The sequence below is a fragment of the Corvus hawaiiensis genome, chromosome 5, assembly GCF_020740725.1.
Source record: "Corvus hawaiiensis isolate bCorHaw1 chromosome 5, bCorHaw1.pri.cur, whole genome shotgun sequence".
NCBI classification, from domain to species: Eukaryota; Metazoa; Chordata; class Aves; order Passeriformes; family Corvidae; genus Corvus; species Corvus hawaiiensis.
Genome location: NC_063217.1, coordinates 65,354,291 through 65,379,728, shown reverse-complemented (window position 1 = coordinate 65,379,728; position 25,438 = coordinate 65,354,291). Strand labels below are relative to the sequence as shown.

Below are 25,438 nucleotides of genomic sequence, written 5' to 3'. Positions count from 1 at the left end.
GCTTGGTGTCTTCTGCAAACTTACTAATGAAAGACTCAATACCTTCATTCATGTTGTCAATAAAAATATTGAACAGAACTGGCCCCAGCACAGACCCCCGAGGGACACCACTAGTACCTGGCCACCAACTGGATGCAGCACTGTTCACCACCACTCTCTGGGCCTGGCAATCCAGATAGTTCTTAACCCAGTGAAAAGAGCACCTGTCCAAGGTGTGGGCTGCCAGCTTTCCCAGGAATATGCTGTGGGAGACAGTGTCAAAGGCCTTGCTGAAGTCCAGGTAGAAAACATCCACAGCTCTTCCTGCATCCACCAGGCAGGTCACCTGGTCATAGAAGGAGATCAAATTGGTCAAACACGACCTGCCCCTCCTAAACCCATGCTGGCTGGGTCTGATCTCCTAGCCATCCTGTAAGTGCTTTGTGATGGCACTCAGTATAAACTGCTCCATTACCTTGCCGGGTACTGAGGTCAAACGAACCGGCCTATAATTACTAGGATCCTCTGTAGGAACCCAGAGTGCTGAGAATATTTCTCTGCCTGTTTTTAAGGGTTCTTACCCCCTTGAACAACACTGTTTTAGCTTCAAACCTTGGAAAAAATTGCCAACAGTCAGACAACAACTAGAAAATACAGTGGTGTGAATTAGGTGATAGACTACTATGTAAGATTGTCACAGCGTGAAAAATTTAGAGGTTTTAGGCTTCTCTTTGTAGTACATAGGTAAGAATAAAAAACATCAAAATGGAGGATTGTTGTTGTTCTCTAAACTTTCTTCTCCTTCTTCTACTACTCCATATTCTGCAGTAAAAGTAGTTTGGAATGATTGGATAGAAAATTCCACAGTTCCTAGTCGTGTTTCTGAATAATTGGTAGGAAAGTGAAAATAATGTACATTTTTAGCAACTATTGGTTAAAATATCTTTAAAAGGCTGTGTAAATCTTGATAATTAGACTCACTCCTACTTTTCCTCCTTCTATGCTGTACCTGGGTCACGCTAGTGGCTCTGTTCCTCTGATAAGACTTAATAAACAACTATCTGGAAGCATTGAAACTAGAAGAGACGTCTCAGTTTATCTCTCAAACTCCTTACAAGGACTTACAGCAAATTCTCTCCCATCAGGAGAGACTCGATTTATGGCACAGTAAAGTGTCAATCCTCCTTCCTACCTTTCTTGTAAATGAATGTCACATTGGCCAGCTTCCAGTCATCTGGAACCTCACCAGCAAGCCTAGACTGTTGGTAAACAATGGAGAGCGGCTTTGCAAGCTCATCTGCCAGCTCCCTCATCCCTCATCCAGCATCCCTCAAATTAAACATGGACTAACACACAAGAAAATTCTACAAGCTTCTGAAGACAACCAGAAAACTCCATCAGTTTGCCAAGTCCCAACAAATCCCCAGAGGTGTTTAAGGCATGGAGGCTTTCCTCAGTTACTCCCGACTCCACCAGAGAGTAATGGTTCAAAGAATGCAGGGGGATGTTTAAGGGGCAAAAGAAAAATTACAAGTGATGTCGTCCACAGAAAAGGCACAGGGATATCTCAACCTGCCATCTCCTTTTGGCAGCACCAGCCTTCCCTGAGCCTTATCCTGCCAGGGGGAGAGCCAGGCTAAAGGGACTCCACAGCACCTTAGGTGGGACACAAGCTGGCATGGACACAAGTATACATTTTTAGGATGGTTGTCCTGCAGAACAGTCTCCAGCCTTAGGCAGCTGCCCTATAATCAAACAGGGGTCATCACACATTGTCCTGCTCTTCCCCTTGACCACTCTTGCCTGGGTTCAAGTGCCAGACTTTGTGCTTTGCATCCTCTGCAAACATAAGTACAATTTTTGTACAGGATTTTAGTATGTTCATTACCTGCTCCATGTTCTGCTGTCCAAGCTATCTGTGGTCTGCTAGTCATTAAACACAATATTTGATAGGTACATTGAAAAAATGAAATATCTAATTCCTCCTAAGAAAGATCGACACCCACTTCTCTAAGACTTATGCTAATTAAAATCTGTTTGGATCCTGATATATAGCTAATGCGCGAGTCAAAAATTCTGGAGGCACTGAACGTAATATGAAATCCTTTTCATCTTGTTACATCAATAAATTATGCACCTTATGGATATAGGTAACCACTACCTTCTTCTGTAGAAAAATATTTGAAAACTATTCTTAAATTGAAGCCTGATTTTCCTCTGAAAATAAAAAAGCAGGAGCATACACATTCAGCCAAAGAGTTATATTTACATACATATAGTAAAAGGCAAATGAACTTCTGGCAAGCAAATTTTTTGGGGTGTTTTTCATTCAGATTGAAAAATACGAAAAATGTAGTGTGGTCAAAAGGAGCCCCTATTGCAAATTGAACTGAAAATAAATAATTTTTATGGGGGAATTTTAATGTTCCAGATTAGGAGATGCAAAGGTAGGTCAGCCCCATCAGAGGCTTCAGGTGCTGAACTGCTTCTCTATGTTATACTAAAGCTCAGCAGTATTTGCTACTCACATAATATGTTCCTTTCTCTTGCCTTCAGTGATACTTTTACTTATACCCCAGAAAACAACAAATTCAAAGAAGAAAAAAAAAACCAGCTGCAGCTACCTAAACCAAAAGAAATCTCTTTTGACACATCCAGTTTTTGCAAAAGACAAGGAAAAAAAAGAACCACTGAAGATCTCCACAGAAATAGTCTCACTGGCCTGACCACCTCAGGCCCTAATAAGAAAAAGTATATATAAAGTCTATACTTTAGAAATTCTAGAAGAATTTCCTTTATGACTAAAAACAATACTTAACAATGTCATGAGAGAACCTGATGTTTTAAGAAAAAATGGTTTTCCTCAATATCTGAAGATATGACTCACTTTCAAGTGTAATAAACATCCTTAATACTGGCTTTCATAATACAGTGGAAACCCAATTTCATTATTTTGTACTGTACTTGCATGTGCTAAAGAAACTAAACCTGAAATTAAAATCCCTGTGCACCTTCAAAAAACCCAGGTCTTTATTTTGCAAGTAATTTTTTCCTTCCTAAAATATACAACCTCAGAATCAATGAGTCCTAGGATTTTGGGACAAATTAACCCTTTACATGAACTAAACCTAGTAAAATTATGTTCACTGAATCAGGCTTCAGAAACATTTCTAAACCTTAAAGACCACAATGGGAAAATAAAGCAACATTCGGTTATATTTATGGAGCCCATTTATTTCTACAAGTTAACACTGCCTACAATTAAACTTTCAAGTAATGTGGCACAACAGGAATGAATACATGGAAATGAAACAGTCTGAGTGAAAAACCTACGTCCACTGTCGATCTTGAGGTGGTTTTGCTCTGGATCCCATGCACTTTGCATTCATTAGGGGAGGAATGCGTTAGGTGCACTCCTGGAGGGTGCCAGACAGTTTATTTCTGTCAGAGAGGAGTAGAGTTTGTGTACTTTGAAGATGCTCCATGATGACAGAGGACAAATCCTGATGAACGGGGATGGCAGGAGACAACTTCAAAGGCAGAATTGTGACCCAAATGTAAGTACTAAATAAACACATTCACTGTCAACACAAAAAACTCTCTCAAAATGTATGCCTATAACAAGTTTCAAATAACACTTTAAGTTACTGTAAACAGAAAACATTTATGGAAAAACACTGTTCGCAAAATGCTTTCTCTGTCTTAAACTACTGCTCTTCTACATAATCAGTTACTTGCATTTCCCTACTTTTATGAAATTCCACCACAGAGATACAAAATCAAAAAATATGTATATATTTAAGACATATTACTGTACACCTTTAAAGCAGTAGATATTCTGGATATATACAACACATATACAATACACAGTCTCCCTTTACTGTAGTGGTCTGGCTACTAGTTGTGCTTTTCTCCCAATTTAGGAAGTTAAATGTTGCTTAGTTCCATAAGAATTTTCCTGGAACATGACTTGCTGAAATCAGACAGCTCAAATACTAATGTATTCAATAGTTAGGTGTTATATTCTCAACAGAGTGATAATAAACCTTAACCTTAAGGTTGAGTAGTCATTAGGAATATAAAACTCAATTTCTAAGTATTAAGAAACTTCTTTATCTATACAACTATCTTTTAAAAAGGGCAAAATTTTGGCTCATATTTGAGCTGGAGCTCAGCTCAAAAATAGTTCTGGAGATGAATTTCATTTGATTTTATCAGTTTTGAAGGCCTTTCTCTGTTTCTGCTGAGATAAAACCCATGAGAAGACAGGAAAAGCACCTGTTCCTCAGTGTTCCAAAGCCCTGTTAACTGGAGCGTGCTTAAGTGAAAAGCCCACAGCTCAGGCACACATACTACTCAAATCAACAAAGCTGCTGTAGCCTGCCTTATACCTTATTCATAAAAAAGTATTGCATTTATTGTCATGTCTATAGCATGTTCCCACCAGTGACATTTATTTCTGCCCACCAACCCTAATATAAAATTTTAAAATCAGGTTTGCCTGACTGTTAACTGCAGGATCATATGCTTCCAGATGGGAAATATTCATGCAGCAATAGAGGTGACATTCAAATATTGTGACTCATTTGAAGGTCATTGCTCAACTCGCTGGATTTTGTGTGTGTAGGTACACAAAGAAACACTGGTAAAATCAGTGATCAATTCCAGTCTGGTAAAAAATTTAATATGCATAAAATTACTGCTAAAATTCCCATGCTAAAATCTTCCTGCTCCACTGGCAGAAATATTAAGTCTCAAAAGACATTTCTGTTGGCCATGTAATAAGAACTCCAGAATGAAGAAACCTTGAGTTTGCCATATCAATGGTTTGGGGAGTGGTGCTTCTGCATCAGTGTGATGGGCCTTCCAGTGAGTCAAAAGAAGTCAAATCAGGCTGCCAAACAGAGTGATGGGAAGAATGTAGTATCTGAAATTCAGCAGCTGTATCTCACCCTTGCTCTGGTGAGAGCTGGGATCTCCAGGGACAGCAAGCAAGACACATTCTTCAGAGTACACGCAGCTATTACACATCACTTAAACCTATCTTCAGTGACAAGGCAAACAAAATTGCAGTTTGTTGAACTTACAGTTTGTTAAAATAGGACATGGTACCAAAACAAGTAGTGAAGGGCTTCCTCATAGCACAAGTACTTGCTTTCTACATATCAATCAACCACATTAAAAAAAAGGTTGCAACAGCATTGTAAAAAACAATTCTGGAAAGTTACTTGCTCGGTGTCCATCTCGACTGTGTCTTGTTCCACCAGTTTGCAGCATGTTAGGAAGGGGGATAAATCTCCTTACTCTTTTTATTTCAGGTTGAAACAAAACACCAACCCAAAAGCTGATCATGATGATCATGATTTCTGATCTTCCTCTGCTGGGATGACTTCCAAGAGGATTTGCAATGTTATGGTTACCCTGCCTGCAAAGATAAAAGCATACACTTGGTAAGCTTTTTGCAGGAGAGATGAAGAAGGAGAAGCAGTCAGGAAAATTATCTTAGCTTCTATAAAGCCTACTTGCACATAAATGTCATATATATTGCACATACATATATCATTTAAATTCAAAATTTTCTTCTTTTTAACTGTTTTCTTTGCCTCTGATCCAAAGTTATACATATACAATAATAATGGAAGAGTATGGATGTATAATCTTATTCAATAAAAGTCTGCATGCTTTTAAAGGCTATCTTTAAAAATTACTACTCTGCATAACTGCTTGGTTATAATCAAGATGTTATGTTGAAATAAAAGTCTAGAAGAGTTCAAATAAATTAATTTATCTGGGCCAAGACCTGCCTAAGCAAAAAAAAACCAAAACCAAAACCAAAAAACCCACAATAAAAGGAAATAATGATTACAAAGCTTCACAGGTCTCTAAGAATGTCACACATCCAAAGCAACTTCATGTTTTCCTTTTGTCACTGGACATGTATTTTGTGGTGCTTTTGGTGGTTTTCTTTTTAGGGTACTGATGCGTAAATGGCACAGTTAATTTACATACACCATATACAGAATAGTAAAAGAACATTTTCTTTTCATTCCCTTCACTTATCACTCTTTTTTAGTATCCTATTTTAAATAAGCAGGAATTGTTGTAAAAGAAAGTTCGGATTTTCCTTGAATGTCAGGCATGATTGTTGATGTTGACACCAGTGCAAAGCCAGGAGGGTAAAACAGTGCAACTCACAGAAGTTATGAACTGAAACCACTTCCCTGACCTCCTGTCTAAGGCACTACCATCCTTTCCTCTTTTCTCTGCATGTCACCAGTTCAGTGCAAAGCCAGGTTGCACTTAGACTATAAATTGATAGGGGCAGATAGGCTGAGAGTCTCCAAGCATTGCATTTTCCTCCCATCTGCCTTCCCTACCCATAGTGGGGACATCAGAGCTGGGCTGAGTGTAGCAGGGATGAAGGACAGGAGGAAAGCCAGCAGCAGGAAACCAGCAGGTCTTTGCCCCCACCATCCCAGCCCTTTCCAGCTTTGAGGACAAGCAAAGGGAAAAAGAAAATTTTTTGAAGCTGAGCAATGGCATAACAGCCCTTGGAAAAGGGCACGACTGCAGAGGGAAATTCTGGGCGTCTCTAGAGCTGGCTGTTATTTTATTCACCTAAGTGGAGAGACCCACCAACAGCAAGACCTTGCCCAGTCCTCCATTTCAATGCAGCAGTTTTTCTCTCTCCTGGGATGAAGCCACAGCAGAGCAGACAAGTTGGGGAGCTGGTATTCTTCGCATTTTTTGGTTGCAATGTACTCAGAAGAAATCAATATAAGAGCATTTTCCCCTATGAAAATGTTCCAATATGTTTCCAGTCAGTACCTCTATGTTGTATGCTTGGAGCAGTACCTAGAGTTACAGGACCAGTTTCACATTTATCACAAGACAACTTAACATACCACAATAGTGCAGATAACTTCCCTAGCCCACTTTAAATCCTAATTTTCCCTTTTCAAGAGGAGAATTCACTACAAATGGGTCCCTTATAAAGAAAACCCAGACCTGGTATCTACACAAGCACCACGTAAAGCTTAGGTGAGGAAAGAAAGCATGATTTTTAACACATATATTTGACTGGACATGAAATCTGTAACAGCAAAATGGTGAGATAATTTCCCATGGATCCCATCACAAACTCGACAAAGAGAAGCAAATTAAGCATCCTAATTGAACAAGTGTCATCCTAAGTGAACAAGTGTCATCCTCTGGTGTTGATAAATAACCCTGGCAGAGACATTTTGTTATATAAAGAGATCTCATTTCCAGCAAGGGCTCAGCTATGAAAAAAAGTAGGATTCAATTTTTTACCTCCTCACAATTCAACCCGCTGTAAAGAAATAGACATTTTAAGTATAAGGATCAGTTTTCAACTGAGGAAGTGCAGATAGAAGCATTCTCGTGCTGGTGACACATCCTTTTACACACTGATCTGCTGCTTAGGATTTGCTTGGCTCAACTTTTTTCATTTTCACATGACTTCTCCAAAAAGCAAGAATGCAGAGGTCAAATGAAGCCTGTACTAGCTGAGAATTATTTGTCCCAGCACATCTAGTGCTACAGCAAAATTCCTTTGGAAGAGGAGAGAAAAAAATGTTATTCTCATTACAAAATACCATCCCGGAACCTAAAAACCCTTCAAACTGTAAAGTTACTTTTTGTTCAATGCAGCAATTTTGTAAGGAGAATGGGCAATGTAAATGCCATAGGTACAGAACAAAGACATTCAGTCTTGGTAGAGGATTCCTTGGGTAATCCATTTGAGGGCTCTGCTAGTGTAATCAGCCTGAAACTCGTTTCAGAAATGCATGTATCTTCAGGCTGGCTCTTTTATCCTGCTACTCATTCTGGCTGCTCAATATCCCTCTCCTCTGATGCCTACGAAGCCTATTCAGGATACTACCTCTGACCTTACATGGGGCTGGTCTGTACCCATGGTCTGTACACTGGTTTTTGCACCTTATGGGGTTTATAAGCAACAGCCATCTCTCATTGCTGAAGCACAGCTGGGCAGCTGAACCAGTCAATACCTCAAGAAGGTGACTTTTCAAAGCCCCACACCAGCTGCCCATGCACTGATCTGGGCACATGAAGCAGCTTGGGAACAGTATTGGTAGCACAGCAGTGTGTTCAGACTAACAGGCTCCTACTTCCCCTCTGGTACCACATAAAATGCTTTGTTTAAGTCTAAGTATATTGGATTCATCACATTCTCCTTTGTAAAAAAAACTCATAGAAAGTTACCCAGTTACTCTGGCAAAAATTTACCTCTTAAATGACAATCCCATTTTTTTTTATTGACCTTTACCAATGTCTTGGGGTGACTTTATGATGTGTATCCCATATCACTGCCCTATGCCCAGAAATTAATTCTTGTGCCTTTCTATGCCTTTAAACTGAGCCTGAGAGGAGGAAGGAAAAACTGAGCAAAGCTTTTTCAAAGCAGTTTGCAGCTTGTTCAAGGCCACACAGAGATAGCGACTTTTTTTTCCAGCTGCGGCAGGGGAGCGAGGAAACACCTGGCTTGCGGGTTTTTTTCCAGTCAGCTTTTGGCCAGTTTTTGAGCTTCTTTTTCTCTGGAGAGAGACTGAGAGTTGAACTTTTTTTTCCTTCCCTGGAATTTCGAATTTTCTCCCTTTTCTGCTGGACTGCTTCAATATCAGAACACATCAGGAGAACTTTCCACCGAGCACAGAGGGCCTGGCCCTGGGCCAAGCCCCAGCTCTGAGGAGACCAAAGGGAGGATTCTAACACTTTCCCAGGTTTTTTCTCCACAGCAAAATTTTATTATTTAGCATTATTATCCTTTTCCCGTGTGTTTGTTAAATAAATAGTTTTTATCTTTCACTTTCCTTTGAGGAAAATTTGTTTTTCCCAAACCTGGTAAGGGGAGGGGTGGTTGTACCTTCTCTCAGAGGATGTATTTCTAAATTTGACCAAACTGGAACAACCTCATGTCTGGAATTACACTTTCATGCCTATGTAAGACATATAGTTTCAAGGTTAGAATATCAAGCCTGCAGCTGCCCAATTTCTTTTCGATATCTCAGAGAGGTACCTTAAGTGAATTTATCCTCACTCAGTGCCTTTTGTAAATGTTCTTAGGCTATACAATGGGTGTCCCTTAACACTCACAAAATAATGCCAGCTTAATGACTCCACACAGAAGGTTTATTGCTTTTTCTCAGGGAAAACAAAAATCTGTTTATTTCACAAGTAAATCTCCACTCTGCTCCACTTCAAAACTGTCAGCATCAGTTTTCTGTCATTGCTGTTGTTATTTTGGGGATAATAATTGCAAAGCAAACAAGCTGTTTCCCTCACTGACTGGCTTCTGGTGCCTTCCCCTCTGAGCCAGTACACCATGCCCATCCATAGATACTACACAGGCACCAAGACTTCTTTCTAGAGTTTTGTGTTATCTCAAAAGCTAGAAATTATTCACCTTCATTGTCACAGCTGGCAGAAAAATCTTCACATCTATCCAGTCTACCTTAAAGAGAATATTCTTTCTCTTGCCCAAGTAATGTAGTTCAACACTGGCATCCCGTGGCCAAAGATTCAAGTAGCTGTATTCCAAAACCTCTGCGACATGACAGAAAATGCCAAAAAGCTCCTGGGTTTGATAAGAGAAAAATTCCTAGTCCCTAAATGTCAAGACTGAGAAATTATAAACATGAGGAGAGCTCTGAGAAACTCCTGGAGTCAGTATGAAGAAGTCCCACACCAGGACTTACCTAGAAGCTTTCTGAACCACTTTGGCTTATTGTCCCATACAATAAAGAGGTAGTAGGCAGGAATGCCAGTCAGGGTTATTGCAAATCCAATCCCTGTGTTCACTGGGTCAGAGTAAAGTGACAGTGCAACCATGAAGAGGCAAGTGAAGGAAAACAACGCTGGAATAAATAGAGGAACCTGAAAAACAACCACACAAAGAACCATTAAATAAAAAGATCAAAGTAAAGTAATGACTAAGGCGTTTAACTTTCCATGAAATGTATATTGGATAAGACCCAGCAGTACAGGACAGTTCTGGAGAAATAAGGGTATCTAGAACAGGCACACAAAATGTCAATGACTGCAGAAGCCAAGCCCTGCAGACTGCTATGCAGTGAGTACCACAGAAGTCTCTTAATTACACTCTAAACTCTCCAGTGTTTTACATCCTTTAAAATGTAAATAAGTTACATTGTAAAAGTTCTTCCTCTAATCCCCCAACATAAAGGAAGCAGCTCTAACCACAGTAAAGATTTCCGCTTTGATAATTACCCATTAGAAAACATTTTAAAACACAACCAGGAGTTCAAGTCACCTTTTAAAACTATTAAGAACATATTGATTTTCTTCCTAAGGTAAAAATAAAAATCTAGCAGGAAGAGAGCAAATTAAACAGGAATTTGACTAGTGATAAAGATATTTGATAGTGTTAAGAACATGATAGCCATCGGAAAAGCACTTTCTGACTGTATGACTGATAGCATTGCCAGTGTCACTGTTGAAAGCACACAAAGTAACCATATCAAATTTATTTGCTCAATTTTCAAGAACACCACTACAATCACTCTGTTAGCAACTCTCTGAAGGAAATACCTACATGCATGGCTTATGAGACATTAAGTTTAATGGAGAATTGAGAATTCCTTGGAAACTGCTTTTTTCCTTTCATGCCTCAAAGCATTACTGTTCCTCTTTTGTGCACTGTCAAAGCATTTTTTTTAATCAAAGCAAAATAGGTTGTACTGTTCATCTCCATATTTACTAATATACCTACATGAATGCAACAATATGCATTATTAGTTCTTCACAAAATAGGTTCCTTGGCAGCATCTAAATAGGGATATATTTCTCCACTTTTTTGATAATGGATATTATCTTTCTGGATACACAATGGGATAACTTACTTTGTGAGATATTACTTAAAACAAGCCAGAAAAATAGTACTGTTAGCCAAAATAGTACTAATAGCCAAAGTAGCTACTGTTCAAGGGGCTGGACTATTAGCATTTTCTTTCTGGGTTCACAATAACTCCGTCTGCAAATCCACTGAAAGTGCCAAATATTATAATAATCATACTAACCACTTATTTGCACAGAAAATTGGCATATTTGATATTGGATATGCAATGACATAAATGTTCTATATTAACTCTTATGCTTGACATGACTTTTTGGTGGTAAAATTATCCAGGCCTTTATCAAAGGAGACATTAAATAGAGGACTGGCTGAAAATCATGTTGGCACATGTAACCCCAATTTTTGCAGTCTGAACCCTCTGTGACTGCAGAGGGCTCAAGGTATTTTCACATAGTTTGCATCATACAGCTCACATCACACAGCCTGAACAAAACAGACGGGCAGAACTGAGCAAACGCCTTCATCTCAGCACAACAGCTTCAGCCTCTGGCCCCCAAGCATAAGGAAGAGGCAAGAATTCTTTTCCAGAATGGAACACAGCTGGGGTAGCACTGGGGACCTTGCAGGAAAACTCTAAGCCTTCGCTGCAAAACACTGTTTTCTCCTAGCTCTGTTTTTCCTGAAAAAGAGGTTAGCTTGTTACATCAGAAAATGCTCCTTTGCTGTCTGACTACAGGATGGAGAGGAGGGAGGATTCAGGTAAAAGAGTAGAGAGCAGATGTTACCTTGAAAGGACGAGGCATATCAGGACGTTTATATCTGAGATAAATCAACCCAGCAACTACTAGTCCAATAAAAAGCCACCTGGCAAAGCTGAGGAAATTCAGCAGGCTGTAGAGATCCCCATTGAATAACATTATCATTGTGAGAGGATGCTGCAAAAGAAATTCAGAGCATAAGAGGGGTTTAGTAGATCAATATTATTTTACAGCAGTGGTGTCCAATTTTTCCACAGGGACAAGCAGCACAGCCTTATGCACACACCAAAGTGCCACAGACTTTAGGCTTGCCTTTGTCATGCAATCAGGTGTGTGATCAATGTCTAGCTGTCTCCTGAGACCACTTTGGATCAATATATATCTGTCCTGAGTGGCCACACATAGTCAATACAAATCTGTCCCCTGTGACCCAGACTAAAATACACAGGCACACTTCACCACCAAAGCGCTGGAGCATCCTGGGAAGCATTTTCATGGGATATGAGCCCACTGCAGGTTTACTTGCTTATTGCTGATGCAAATGATAAGAACAGTTAAATTTTTGTCACATCTGATCATATGAAAGCAGAGGTTTCTAGGCGTTTTGTGGAAGGAAAAAGTCCCCCAGGCTTCAAAGGGGAAGTGAGCAAAGAGGACATGGCACAAACAGGACATTCTCACACTATGAGAAGCCAGCTGGGTACACTGGGTTGGCACCAGCTTGGGCTTGCCTTTCAGACTTGCAGGGTGTAGACTTATTTCACATTGTAAATGCACATATTTATAACCAGAAGGAAGAATTTAGCTGTGACTCAGGCAGCTACTGAAGAGCAAGAAGGAGAGGGAACACCATAATAAATATAGCCCCTCATAAAAAAGCTAGTCTGAGATACAAGGCTTCTGTGAGGCAGGCAGAAGGTTATGTATAAGCTGGAGTGTTTTGTCGTGAGTTAGATGGTTAGTGTAGACTACATGGATCTATTTCAAAGTAGTATCTGGACAAAAAATGTCCTTGCATTTGGGCATGAAGGAATAAGTCAAATTCACTATATCCCTCATTCTTCAGCAAGAGGGAAGATCCTGGAAGTGAGAGCCTTTAGGTTTATAACAAGGCAACACATGAAATCAACTGCAGATGCAGTAAAACACTGGGCTAATTTTTTACACAGAGCAAACTAACTTGTATTATTTATCTAGATTCACAGCCTCTCTCTTTTTTTTTCAAAGCAGTGCAGACAACATGGATTTGAACCAGAAGGATCAATATTTCAAATGTGGGTCTCTCAGTTCCAACCTCTAACGACTTATGAAGTACTTGATTCCTTACACATAGATACTAAGCAAACTCCTTCTATGTAAATGTCAAAGGAAATTGTACCACTGAATTATATTGGGCAAGATTTCTTCTCTAAAGACTCAGCCTCTAAAAGTTTAAAATCTCAATTATAACTATAATGCAAGCTATATACAATAATAATGCAAGCGGAGAGCTATCAAGAAAAAATACAATAAAGCAGGATTACAATCAGATTGCATGATTTCTTTCAGTTACTATACACATCTGTCAAATACCAGGATGTTGGTGAGGAATACATCTAGTCCGGGTAGATCTAGTCCAGACTTGCAAATTGAGATGCAGATTGAAATACAGGCTGAGTTCTGTGTGGGAGCCCAAGACATGAGGCCATGAATTGCCAACCTTTGGAATAACAAAGGGTATGAAAGACTAGTGACTCCAGCCAGATGAACAGATACTGGGTGACACAGCAGGAGCCAGGACATGCCAACCCTTTGGATACCAAAGCAGATGAAGACCAGTGAAGCCAGCAAAGTGGATGGACATGGAGATGGGGCAGAAACCAGACTCTGGAGGAAGAGCAAGACTTGTGCCTGGGGAGACTGTGGGGTATAAAAGCCATGGGGTTCCTTTTTTGGGGGTCCCTCTACGGGGGCACCAGTTTGGCTGTTTCTGTGTTCCTGCACTGGGACTAAGTGGCTTTATGGAATGATACTCTGCCATGGGAAACTCAGGGTCGAAGCAGTGGGGAAACCTGGCCTGTGAGTGGGATATGCAGGAGTCCAGCAATGACCCTTTGAGTCACCAGAGCCACCACTGTGAAGGGGCTCCAGTCCCAGCACTGACATACCTGGCATTGGGAGTGTGATTGCTGGGAAGTCTCGTGAATAGTCAGACTGGGAAGTCTCTCTAACAACATAGACACATAAACAGATTTCTTAATTCCAAAAAAAGTGTTGTTTTGTTTTGTTTTTTAACTTAAAAAGCCTCAAACAGGTGCTCATTTTCTCAGTTTATCCTCAAGAGCTCTTTCGTTTCTTGCAGTGTGCAGAATTTGGAAGGAGAAATAAAATAGGGAAATGCTAAAATGACTACTGATGTAGGATGTATCCTGTCATGGCTCTATTTGCAATAAGGTGAGCTAAAAAATTGCAATCTTTGAAGGAAAGCCATCTTCATATGAGAATCTGACTTTTTCAAAGGAAATCAATGCACTGGTGTAACAGGACCATATGCAATAGCAGAAAATGTCTGTCAGGAAAAAAAATAATATATTAATACATTTTGTGCATTTCATTCTACAAAAAACAGTCAATGCAATTTACCCACAAGGTATGAGTAAGCCCAAAGAAATAAAATTCAAACTAAATGCTTATGGAAAATTCATTTCATTAAAACTTTTCACCATAATCACACTGCCTAATTTTCAAAATTTCAAAGACTATGGTTATAAGTGCACATATAAAATTCAACAATTCAGCAGTGAGCTTATAGGCATCAATAGGAAAAACCAATTTAAATTCCACAGGCATCTGATCTTACTAGCATAGACTCATAGGTGCATTTTTTGCTTTGGCTGGAAGTCCCTAAATATAGCAGCGGCCTATCCACATACATTGCGGTCATTGATCCCAAAAGAGGGGCTGAACACCCATGATTATGAAGACTTCAAGTTAAGTGAAAATCTTCCTGGCACTATGCAAACTGAACTTTGAAGTTGGTATTTTGACACTTAGTCCTAATATTTTACCATACAAATCAGTCTGCAAAGCAAACACATGGCCTGCATTTACCTTTCCTGCTATTTTAAAAGTCAGTAATAGGACTTCCACCAAAGCACCAGTGGTTTTCCTTAGAAAATTCACAGACTATTTCCCAGGCATATGTTCTCTCATGTTTTAATCACCACTATGCTGTACTGCTGAGGGTTCTCCCTCTGTTATCTTAGTGCAAAACTGTTAGCATTTTTCACTATAAGGTAGTATAATGAGCCTTTAGGGTACTCCCAGATGCTGGTGTTTAGTTCAACTTTCAGTTAACTGAATCCTTTTTTTGTTTGTTTAACTGTAATTTGTTTCTCTGAAAAGGAACTAGCTCATCACTAGCAGGTCCTTAGAAATTCAGAGCAATAACACATGAATTAGATTGCAGTGATAGGCAAGAAAGCAAGGAAGAAATGATAGAATAACAACAACTCCCAAATCTCACTCCTCTTTCTCCTGTCCTCCGCCCTGCCCAAAGCCCATGTACAAATTAATAGATGAGACTCAAGCAGTGCCCAAATTCTGTTTGAATCCTCCAGAGCAAATCTGTAATATGAATTCTAGTGCAGGAACATTTGTTTGTATGATTTACCAAAACAATGACAGCTGGCAGAGGAGTGTGCTTGCGGACATGAATCATGGAGAGAATTTCTGGAAGGTGACCCTCGCGGGATGCAACGAAGAACATCCTGGTGGGAAATAAATGTGGACAGACTTTAAATGTGCTCATTACTGTGAGTACACAAAGTGGCTCATGAAAGTCACAGAGCACAGCAGCACTTCTTAGTCTTGTCTGAGGTGTTCTAAATGAAAGCACTGGCAGGAGAAACCCACATGCAGAAATCAAAACCATCTCTGAAGGTGTCCCTTGATTGGTGTTTGGAATGAGTTAATATTTTCCCTCCGATTTTCCTCCTTCACATGAAAAAAAGCAGCCATTGATTAAGGGGTAGCCTCAGAGCAATTCATTTTCAAACCATTCAAAGGATTTTAAAAATAGCACCCTAAACAAAGTTAGAAAAAGCCCTACACCTGGTAAACAGTGTAGTCATTTATGATGTCCTGCTAAAGGAATGAACTCTACTCTCCCTTCCCCTTGCTTCCATACTTTCACTATGTCTCCCAAGCCCTCACCCCCAGGAACATCAGCAGTGCTCACCTGGAGACTGCAAAAATGCCACCATTCATAGATCCAAAGCAGGAGAGAGCAACAAACACTGGTACAGCTAAAGAAAAGTTTCCCATTAGTCGTTCGGCAAAGGTCTGTTAGAGAAGAGAGAGAGACACACAGTGACTTTTCATAAAACGGGAAGATAATTGTCCTCTATTAGCAAATTATCATAGTGTTAGTTATACCCCTTCTCTGCATCCCTCACTGAAAGTTGTGCTGTGCATTTGTTGCCTCTTTGTGAGAGCACAGCTACTACTGCTAAGCTGTCCTACCCTTATCCCTGAGAGCATGTGGAAGATCTCCAGTTGAAGCAAAGATGAGGACATGGAATCAGGCCCTGACTCATATCAATTTAGATCATTATGGCTCCAAAGAAGACGACCAAGTCTGAATGGATCAAGAAGAAGACCAAGTCTGAATGGATCAAGAAGAAGATCAAGTCTGAATGGATCAAGGTCTGATCTGCACACCTAATATCTTTTTTCTACAGCCTTCATTGCACTCAGCTGGCACTACTCAGTGGTATAGTCCATCCATTCATGCTTTAGTGTTTCAGGTTAGCAGAAGAGCCTTAATTGGACTTTGGGGCACCACAGGCAACATGCACAATTAATGAAATGTTTATAAAATGTTTTCTTTCTAGATCTCCTATTAACTACAGAATTTGGTTTTTCAAAACCCACATCAATTGAAATAGCCACAGGCAGTGTCACTACTGAAAAAGAAATTGAACTATTTATTTCCTCATTGTGACTCAGATACCATAAATATAAAAATCAGTGTCATCACCACAATTCAGCAAGAACAATCAAAGCAGTATTTCCTAGCCAGGCTGCCTTGCAACTCCTTCCCAAATGAGCTACGGTATTCACAGCAACCCGATTCTGGAGTACTCAGGACACATATTGTGCAGAGACAGTTACCATCTTCTGCTACACAAGACAGTTCAGAGCTCTCTCTTCCATAAATATCTGTGATTCCTGCTTCCCAGGAGCTGAGCTTACAATATAGCACTGAATTTTTCAAGCATGTACTTGGCTATAAAATTTAAGCCCTGTTGACTTTGTTATAAGAGGTAAATAAATACAGTCCAATGTTGCATTATAAATGCTACCGATGGCCTGAAGTGCAATCCCACTCATCAGTCAAATATCAAATTTCACCGAGATGCTAAAAAGTGCCACCATACCAAAACCTGACTGGATGTGTCCATTTCCCCCCCTGGAAATAAGAATAATATCAATAAACACGACTGCAGCAGGAATATATCTTTGTATTTTTCTTCTGTAACTTACCACTGCTACAGCTTTTGAAAGCAGCAATTCCCCAGCACTGATTGTAGTGAAATAAGCCACGTTTGTTAACACGTAGCCAACTGTGACGATAATCATTGAAATGCATATTGCGAGGGGTATGTTTCTGAAATACACAAGGTAGCTCATTATTTTGCAATCTGGTTGCTAATCCCTAAACATGAAACAAATAACATGAGAAGAAGCCACTAATGATGGTGAATGCAAATTTGGTTATCCCAAAATATCATCATTAGAAACTACCAGTAAAAAAAGGAATAAACAAAACCCTCTAGACAAAGGAAATAAGTTTATAGTGAAGAGGTGAGAAACCATTTGAGGGAGGAGTCTTCCAGGGACACGAAAGGGCTTGTGGTCCCCATGCTTCCCATTGGTGCCCCACTTCCCATTTAAGTTGCGTACTGAGATTGACTTGCCAGCTGAACCCAAACACCTGGAGGTGTTCGACATCTTCCCCTGCATACCAAAATATCCAGCATGCAAAATTCTGCCCTTTCCTCCTGGGTGTGTTTCTTCCCTTACACACCTTACCACATCCCACTTATCTCTCTCACTATTCAGAGGAACATGAGCACAGAATATGACACAGAAATAAAAACAGCACAAATTTGTAAATTTAGCACAGCACAAATGGTATTGAAAAGCACAACCCCCCTGCCATCCTAGCTAAAAGACAGAACAATAATAAACAAATATATAATAATGCCAAACTTTTATATAGCATGTCCTTCTAGTCAGAAAAGCAGAATTATTTGTTTTTAAAAGGAGGAACAGAGGCATTTGTCCAAAGCCACACTGCAAGCAAACCTTTGAGTAAGGAGAAAACCCATCTTGAGATGCCTCAAGTGTTATCCTAGTCTCTTTCCACTTAATATTATTGATATCTACAGCACACCAAGAAAAAACTCAGACCTGAAACGAATCTTTTAGTTCCAAGGCTGAGAGTGACTGTATGTACAGTCCCTCTGAGGAGAGCTGAGAGCTCCTCTTTCATGGCTGGGTCCTTCCAGCTGTCTATATTAAGGCTGCTTTTGGAGGGATTAAGAGGTTGCCATATTTAAAGAACACTGTTGTGAAGGTCACCCCAGCAGTTGGAAGAAAGGAAAGACAGAACTAGGAATTCTGGTGTTCCAGAAGAGATCAAAAGCACATTTGTAAAGGACTATTGTAATCACCTCAAAGGAAAAGGTATTTTGAAAACCAATGCAAAGATCCATTCTTGTCTGATACTTTTCTCAAAGAAACACAACCAGGTCAGAATTTAAGGATCTTCTTCACTACCAGCCCTTATTTCTCAAATAGATCCTTCACATCAGTATGGCTGTATAGAGCTGAAAATAAGATCTAACCTGAGACTGAATAAATAGATGTATTTATTTGTAAATAAGTAAAGCAGGACAGTATCTTTGTTGCACATCTTGCCCACCTCAGAAACCATGGTGTCAAATGCTCCCATTAACCCAGACACACAGGCAGGTAGGTAATAGGATCACGCCAGTAATGTAACACCAAAACTGGGTAGACATCATGATACCGTATTAAGCCACAGCTACCTCATACACATATCTCAAGTGAAGAAATGGGAAAAAGGGAAGCCAGTCAACTTGTAGGATATGTTTATTGATGGAGAAGATGATGGCAAGGACTAGAGCAAAGAGCCCAGAATACATGTGCTGTATTGCTGGAAAACCCACAGTTATGGACCCAAGAAATACTGCAGCTCTGTGTGTTGATAACATATGCCAAAATGGGGTTTGTAGGTCAGTTGCCAGATGTATTGCAATCAGTTGGGTTAAGCTTCTTACCCGACCAGGGTGAAAATTGAATTAAATCCTCTTAGCATCTGATTCAAGGTAGGGGTACATGGATTTAAAGCCTCTCAGAACAGGGATATTATCTATATTTTCTGCATCGCAGATGAATGCTTCAACCACCAAGCTTTTGGAGAAATCAGCCCTTACTCCAACCTAAAAAAGAGTGCTTTCAGCCAAAGATAGCAAATTTGGACTATTTTCACAAAAACCATTTAAATGACTGAAAGCATATTGTTAAATGTAACAGATTAAGTTTGTTTGCTTAGTTTGTTCTAACTCTTTTTAAAAACCTTGTATTCACATCTAATTTAAATCCCAGTTTAATTTCTGATAAAACAAAATGGCAGTTCAAAACTGGGGGAGGGGAAAGAATCATGCTTGCAAACATGACCATTTTCTTAGCACTGCAAGTCCTGCCTTGTTATGCTGAAGAGCACTAATGCCCTTGGATAGTAATACCAACAGAAAAAAACACGTTCTGAAGAAAAAAAACCCTAAACAAGCCAGAACTAGTCGGCAAGCACTATTCATTAAAAAGCCTGCAAATCATAACTCAGCACTTGGAGCAGCACAAGGGATGCTGTGACTTCTAAGCTCCCAAGTCCTTGTTCTTGAGGGAAGCAAGTGCTCAGGCTGCAGCTCCTTTTGCCTCCTGGCAGGAGGGAGCTTTCAGAGGGCTGTTGTATACCTGCACAACCCTTCCAAGTTCTGCTTATTACCCACTGCTTCCAGTGACAGATTTAGACAGAAATAAAAGGCCAGTTTCAAGATTTCAGGGATAAGCAATACAGTACAGTTCATTTCTCACTGACACCTCCACTCAGATTTGCATTTAGTCCTCAAATCACCTGAAAGCACAGGCAGACAGATAGGAACCATATGTAAAACCACTGAGTGAGAGCTTTAATTGTGTCTTTTCTATCCATCCATTTTAACAGGCAGTTCCCAATTTGCAACAGGATCCCATCAGACTCTCTGCTGTGAACTACAGTCTCCATGCTGGAATAAAAGCTGTAATGCCATTAGCAATAAAGACTACCTCCTTTCCCTAGAGGATCACTGTACTAATTTTCTTGGAATATTTTAGGTATTCTCCAGACTTCCAAATCTTGTCTCTAAATATGAAAAATCATACCTAGGTTCTATTCTCCATCGAATTGCCTCTATTGATGAAGTTGCCACCTTTTCACTTCTGCATTCTATGAATCACACACAACACAGGGGGTCTGCAATACTGATAAGCCATGTTTCTGATACAAAACAAATTAACAGCTGCCTCACAGCTAGCTGAGACTTTTGGACTAGACAAACATATTTTCCACTTTTATTTTTTTAAAGATTTTGATTCATCAAAGCTAAAAGTTCTGATGGGAAACTTGACCATATCAGTAGGACATTTTTTTGGAAAAAAAATCTTAGAAGCAGAACACAAATCTCATCCTACTGATGAAGACCTCAGAAGGGTCAATGGCTTAAAAACCATGGCACTGAGAGTGCTCAGATACAGGAGACTGCAATATCTCATTTACTTACAGCAAGCCCAGGATTTTGACTTGCATTGAAGTGGCTACTTGTTACTATAGGGCAGTACTCTCATTTTTGCACTCCATTTCAGAGTGATATTTCAAAAGATTTCAAAAGCAAGAACAAATCTTTTCAAACCAGCTGTTTGCCTGAGTAGACCTTGAGGTGTTGATCAAAGAATCATCATAGAATCATAGAATGGTTTGAGGTGCAACAGATCTTAAAGATCATCTCTTTACAGTCCCCTCTGCTGTGGGCAAGAACACGTTTCATTAAACCAGGTTGCTCAGGGCCCCATCCAACCTAGCCTTGATATTAGCTCCAAACCTATACAATTATTTGGAAATGTCTTGAGCATTAGTGTCAAGATGATATTCAAGCAGGCTGCTCCTTGGTTTGAAGGGGAAGCTGCTGCCAGGGAAGTCTTTTTGCAATATTCATGTCTTCGCCCAAAACTTTGAAGAAAATCAGTATCAAAAGGAATCTGAGGAAATCTGAATCAGGAAAATATTGACCATATAATTAAAAAGTCCTTTAAAAAGTGGGTGAGAGACAATTAGGATAACTTCTATGCAGATGAATGTTGACTTAAATTGAATTGAGTCTCCATACCTTTTAAGACTTACCCATCCCTAGTTACTATTCAGAGCTAAATCTTTTCCTTCTGCTCTATCTATAAAGCAACGGTAATGAAGAATCACACTTGAACAAAGAGCACATTTACCTTGTCATTCCCAGGAAATGAGTCACCAAGGAGCCTACTGTCACTGAGAAGTTCAGCATTGGGAACACAGCTAGCCCATCTTGGGCTATACAGGGCTGAAATCGTTGCCAAGCAGCGCTGCATATTGCTTGGAAGCAAATTTCCTTCCTCTAAAGCGTGTAAAAGGCACCAGAGCTAGGCCATTCAGTTCAGTCAGTCAGGATAACCACTGGATTTGCAGAATCATAGATCCTCTGATAATCAGCTCTAGTACATCTCTACCTCCTACAAATATTTTTGCAAGAAAAAATAGAGAGCAGAGCAAGCAAGAGAAGGGGGAAAGAGAAAAAAAGATAAAAGGAAAAGAGAAAGAAAACCAGAGCAAGAACCTGAGGATGAGAAATACCATGGCAATAAATCAGCCGAGGAACATTCTTAGAAATGTACAGCACATATCCCAGGTTAACGGCAACTTTTATAACAGCAAACAGCGAGCACTAAGAGCTGTGACCACTGAGGGCTGTTCTTTCTATGAAATGACAACCACAGAGTCTAACACACCCCTCCAAACCAGCTGAGTTTACAACGGTGAAGCACCTTGTTGCCACATTCTTTGTCATTTAGAGATCATACCAAAACCTTTTCCTTGCAACCATTTCAAAGCCAGGTTTTACAAATGCTCATCATAGTCAACCTTCCTGGACAAAGCTGCACTAGAAGAACCCAGTCAGGAAACATAGATAAAAAAGCCTAAATAAATCACTTAACTACTGATAAAGTTACATGAAATGACATCTTTACTGTAGTAAGGAAATTGTGGAAGATAATTATATATATAAATTTAGACTGAAAATAGTAAAGAAGGAGAGAGGGGAATTCCTAATTCCCTCATGTGATTTACGAGCAAGGATTTGCTTAGTTTTCATGAACATGATGTTGTATCTTCTGTATTTCTTTAGTTGAAAATTTACTACCAGAGGAGTTTCAAAAGTTCTCTTGTGCATTAATTTACTCACCATTTGCAATCTGCTAAGCAATTTTCCAAATGAACTCTTTCCAGATTTTGGCACTCTTAAAAAAATCTAGTCATCCACTGCACTCCCATAGCACCAAAGATTGGCAGAAAAAGAGAAAATTTATTACAAGAGCAAATTTATCCAAATAACCTGACACTGGAAAAAAATAACCAAATACAGAAAGTGGCAAGAAAAATTTAATATTCCTAGAATTTCAGTGCAAGACTAGAAGACATACAGGCTTGCCTTAGTAAGCGCTGTGTTCCAGAGTCCAATCTATGTCTCTCACCATTCCCAGGCAGTCATTCTGTGACCTGCAGCAATCCCAAATCCTGGGCAGCAAGCAGTACATTTTGGTATAAACTCACTTATCCCTGACATGTTTTTCATGCAAAAAAGCTGCATATAGGACAACACATTACACTAAAGGGATCAAATAGTTCTCACCATGTCAAAAAAACTGGTGAAAAAACTACAATCTCAACCATCTGCTTGGAGAAAAGGTGGATGTAAAACTTCAAAGGAGGTCACCTCTCAAAACTGAATCAAAGCCACGAATAGACAGACAAAAGTGATGGGAATCATCACAGCACCTCTCAAATCCATGTATTTGTAGATGCTAACCAGTGTCTCAGCACCTGCTGACTTCAGTGACAAGCTATTATTATTTTGTTTATTGTAGTGAAGATTCCCATCAGCAAATCATCTCTTCCCTTCACTGCCTCCCAATATGTTCCATCCTTATGTTCCAGATCAGAGGAACTTGCAGTCTGTGGGCTTGCAGCTTAGAAAATATTCAATTACATAACTTCCCTTCCTGTGATCTTTTCTTGATTTTGAGAGGAGGGATGAAAGAAAGGAAAGCCTAGTCGTGAAGCTGCACTCTCATTTACATCACCACATGCTCCATGGATGCTACTGCTGTAGTCCTTCATTTCCATGCTTTGGTTCCATAGTTCTTAATTCAGAGACACAGCAGCATGACACTGGGATAACAGAGTGAAGAATCAGGGTACAGTCTGCAGTCTTCTTGCCTTCTACCACCTAGCAAGAGAAGAGCTTCTGCTGTGCTAATTACTTATTTACTTCCCAGTGCTTGACTTCACTGGTTCAGATTATAATTGCTTACAGTTCGTAAATAGGATCTTCCATGACCAACTGACTTTAAAGAGTTATACTGTGTTAACAGTGTGCTGCAAAGGGCAGGAAATTATATTAACTTCTCAGATGTTTCCAGCACTTTTTCCAGCAGGTTTTCCTCAAAAACTAATTAGCATAAATACTGTCTTGTCTTAAGACTTAGGTAGTAATTGCACAGGGTAACACTCTTTTCCATAAAACATCTCCTTTCAGGCAAACCCTCCCAGCTCAAGTCTCAAGAAACAAATCTCTTCACAGACCTTAAGAAGCTGAGAATAGTTGTTATGCTCACAAGGGGATTTGCTTTATTTTAATAGAGATTTAAAGTTGGTTGTGATGTCTTTGTGTTCAAACTCAGATTGCCAAACCAGATCTGACGAGAGAGCTCATTTACGTCATGGCCGAAGCCCCACCCTGTCAAGTCAATACCTTTTATGAAACACCTTTCTTTGAAGAGCAGAATGGATTCCTCTGAAACTTGGATTACCAGCCAGAGTCATGGTCAAGGAGGATCCTGAATCATTTTGCATGAGGTGGATATCTCATATTCGCATTCGCAAAGAAAACTATGCCAACACAGCAGATAACAAAGATGACAGCTAAATCCACAAAGGACTTTTGAGATTACAGCACTAAATATTAATCTCTCTGTCTCTGCTTAGCCATTTCTTGTATAGCAGGCATGTGAGCACTATTAGGAGCTAGAAATTGAGCACAAGAGGAAGCACACAGAGCTACTATGGGGGCTAATTTTTAAAATCTCCTTAAAAGAAGAAATTGAATACAGACTTGAAATATAAAATATCAATCACCCCCTGTGATTTCTCAGTCAACTCTATTTCCATAAATACATCAAGTGCCAGTGTTCAACATCTTCACGTTACCTCAGCTGCAAACTTATTGTACAAAGTTTACGACTGTTTCCAAAAGACATGTGGATAACCAAACCTGGCTTGTATTTTGCACTGTAACTTGGCCCCAAGTTACATCCCTCCTGAGAACCTAAAAGTCCAAAGAAGCTTGCTTTTCTTTCCTATTGCTATAGTCATACCTGCATGAAACTAGGCCTACCCTAGGAACTGAAGTGTGCTTATTATTAGAGTCAGGGAGGCTTAACCAGAGAACAGCCAGGTGCCTGGAAAATGCAGGATCTCTAGCAAAGTGCATTTTACATTTCAGAATCTGAAATGGCAGTAAAGATACCCAGAAGACAATGGTCATTTATATAGTGTATTGCAATAAAAGTGGGGTTTAGGTCGAATGTGGAATTAAAAAGTTGTCTGCCACTCTCACAAAATCTTGCCTTTGAAAAAGCAGCATAGTCTAAATCCAGAGGATTCAAATTCAAATATATTGTCACTCCTGAGTTTGATTAATGACTTCTCTGTTTCTCTCCTACATCATCATTTAACATACCCTCCTTTTATTTCATTTGTGGGAAACCTTAATGTCCTCAAGGAAGCTTGTGATCTCTTCCACCAGAGAGGCAAAACCTCAGATTTTACTTTTATTGCCCAGATCTCTCCCAACCAGGAGTTGAAAGGAGCACCTCTGCTCTCTCAAAAGCTCCAGCATTTTATTTTCTTCTGAGGTCTGTTTATTGGAAGTGCTTCCAGCACTGCCAGTAGCATAGGATATGGTGAGAAGCACTAGTAAATCACAGTGCTTGCTTGAAGGCAAAGAAGCCATAATGACAAACCTGACACAGGGCTGTAAGAACAAAACACCTGCCTGCACCCAGCTCCTGTATGGAAATGGAGGGGAAAGAGACAGAGGCAAAATCCAAAGTACTTCCTCCAAGCTGCTTTATTTAGCACGTGATAGTGGGTCTAACTTCCTCTTAACTGCTCCATACCAACATATACATCACTGCGAGACTTAAAATAAATGTAAAAATGAGGAAGTGAAGTAATTGTGTATTAAAAGTAGTTTAATTTATTACGGGATGCTCTCATGGGAGTTTGAAATTATTAATTCCCTAAGCACCTGATTTATGAGCAGGGTCTACTTTTTCCAGGCAGGATAACTTTTCTTAGGAAAGATGGACCACTGGCAGTAGTTGGTGGTGGGGGAGTGAAGGATATTTAGAATTAGAAACAAGG

The 25,438-nt window shown here is 39.7% G+C and overlaps 1 protein-coding gene across 6 annotated transcripts in view; it reads right to left on the bottom strand.

The window, feature by feature from the left end:
- Positions 1-3,192: 3,192 nt before the first annotated feature.
- Positions 3,193-25,438, bottom strand: part of SLC7A11 (solute carrier family 7 member 11) — a 59,569-nt gene continuing 37,323 nt past the window's right edge. For 3 of the 6 annotated variants that reach the window (XM_048304726.1, XM_048304725.1, XM_048304724.1), the window contains 7 exons: positions 17,122-17,245; positions 15,815-15,918; positions 15,248-15,344; positions 11,623-11,772; positions 9,720-9,897; positions 6,616-6,772; positions 3,193-5,404 (listed from right to left, as the gene is read on the bottom strand). In XM_048304726.1, coding sequence (XP_048160683.1) covers positions 5,158-5,404; positions 6,616-6,772; positions 9,720-9,897; positions 11,623-11,772; positions 15,248-15,344; positions 15,815-15,918; positions 17,122-17,245 — 1,057 coding nt within the window. In that variant the 3' untranslated portion in view covers positions 3,193-5,157. Of the gene's footprint in view, positions 5,405-6,615; positions 6,773-9,719; positions 9,898-11,622; positions 14,144-15,247; positions 15,345-15,814; positions 15,919-17,121; positions 17,246-25,438 lie in introns of those variants that run through there. The other 3 variants (XM_048304727.1, XR_007203817.1, XM_048304728.1) reach the window with 3 other exon arrangements.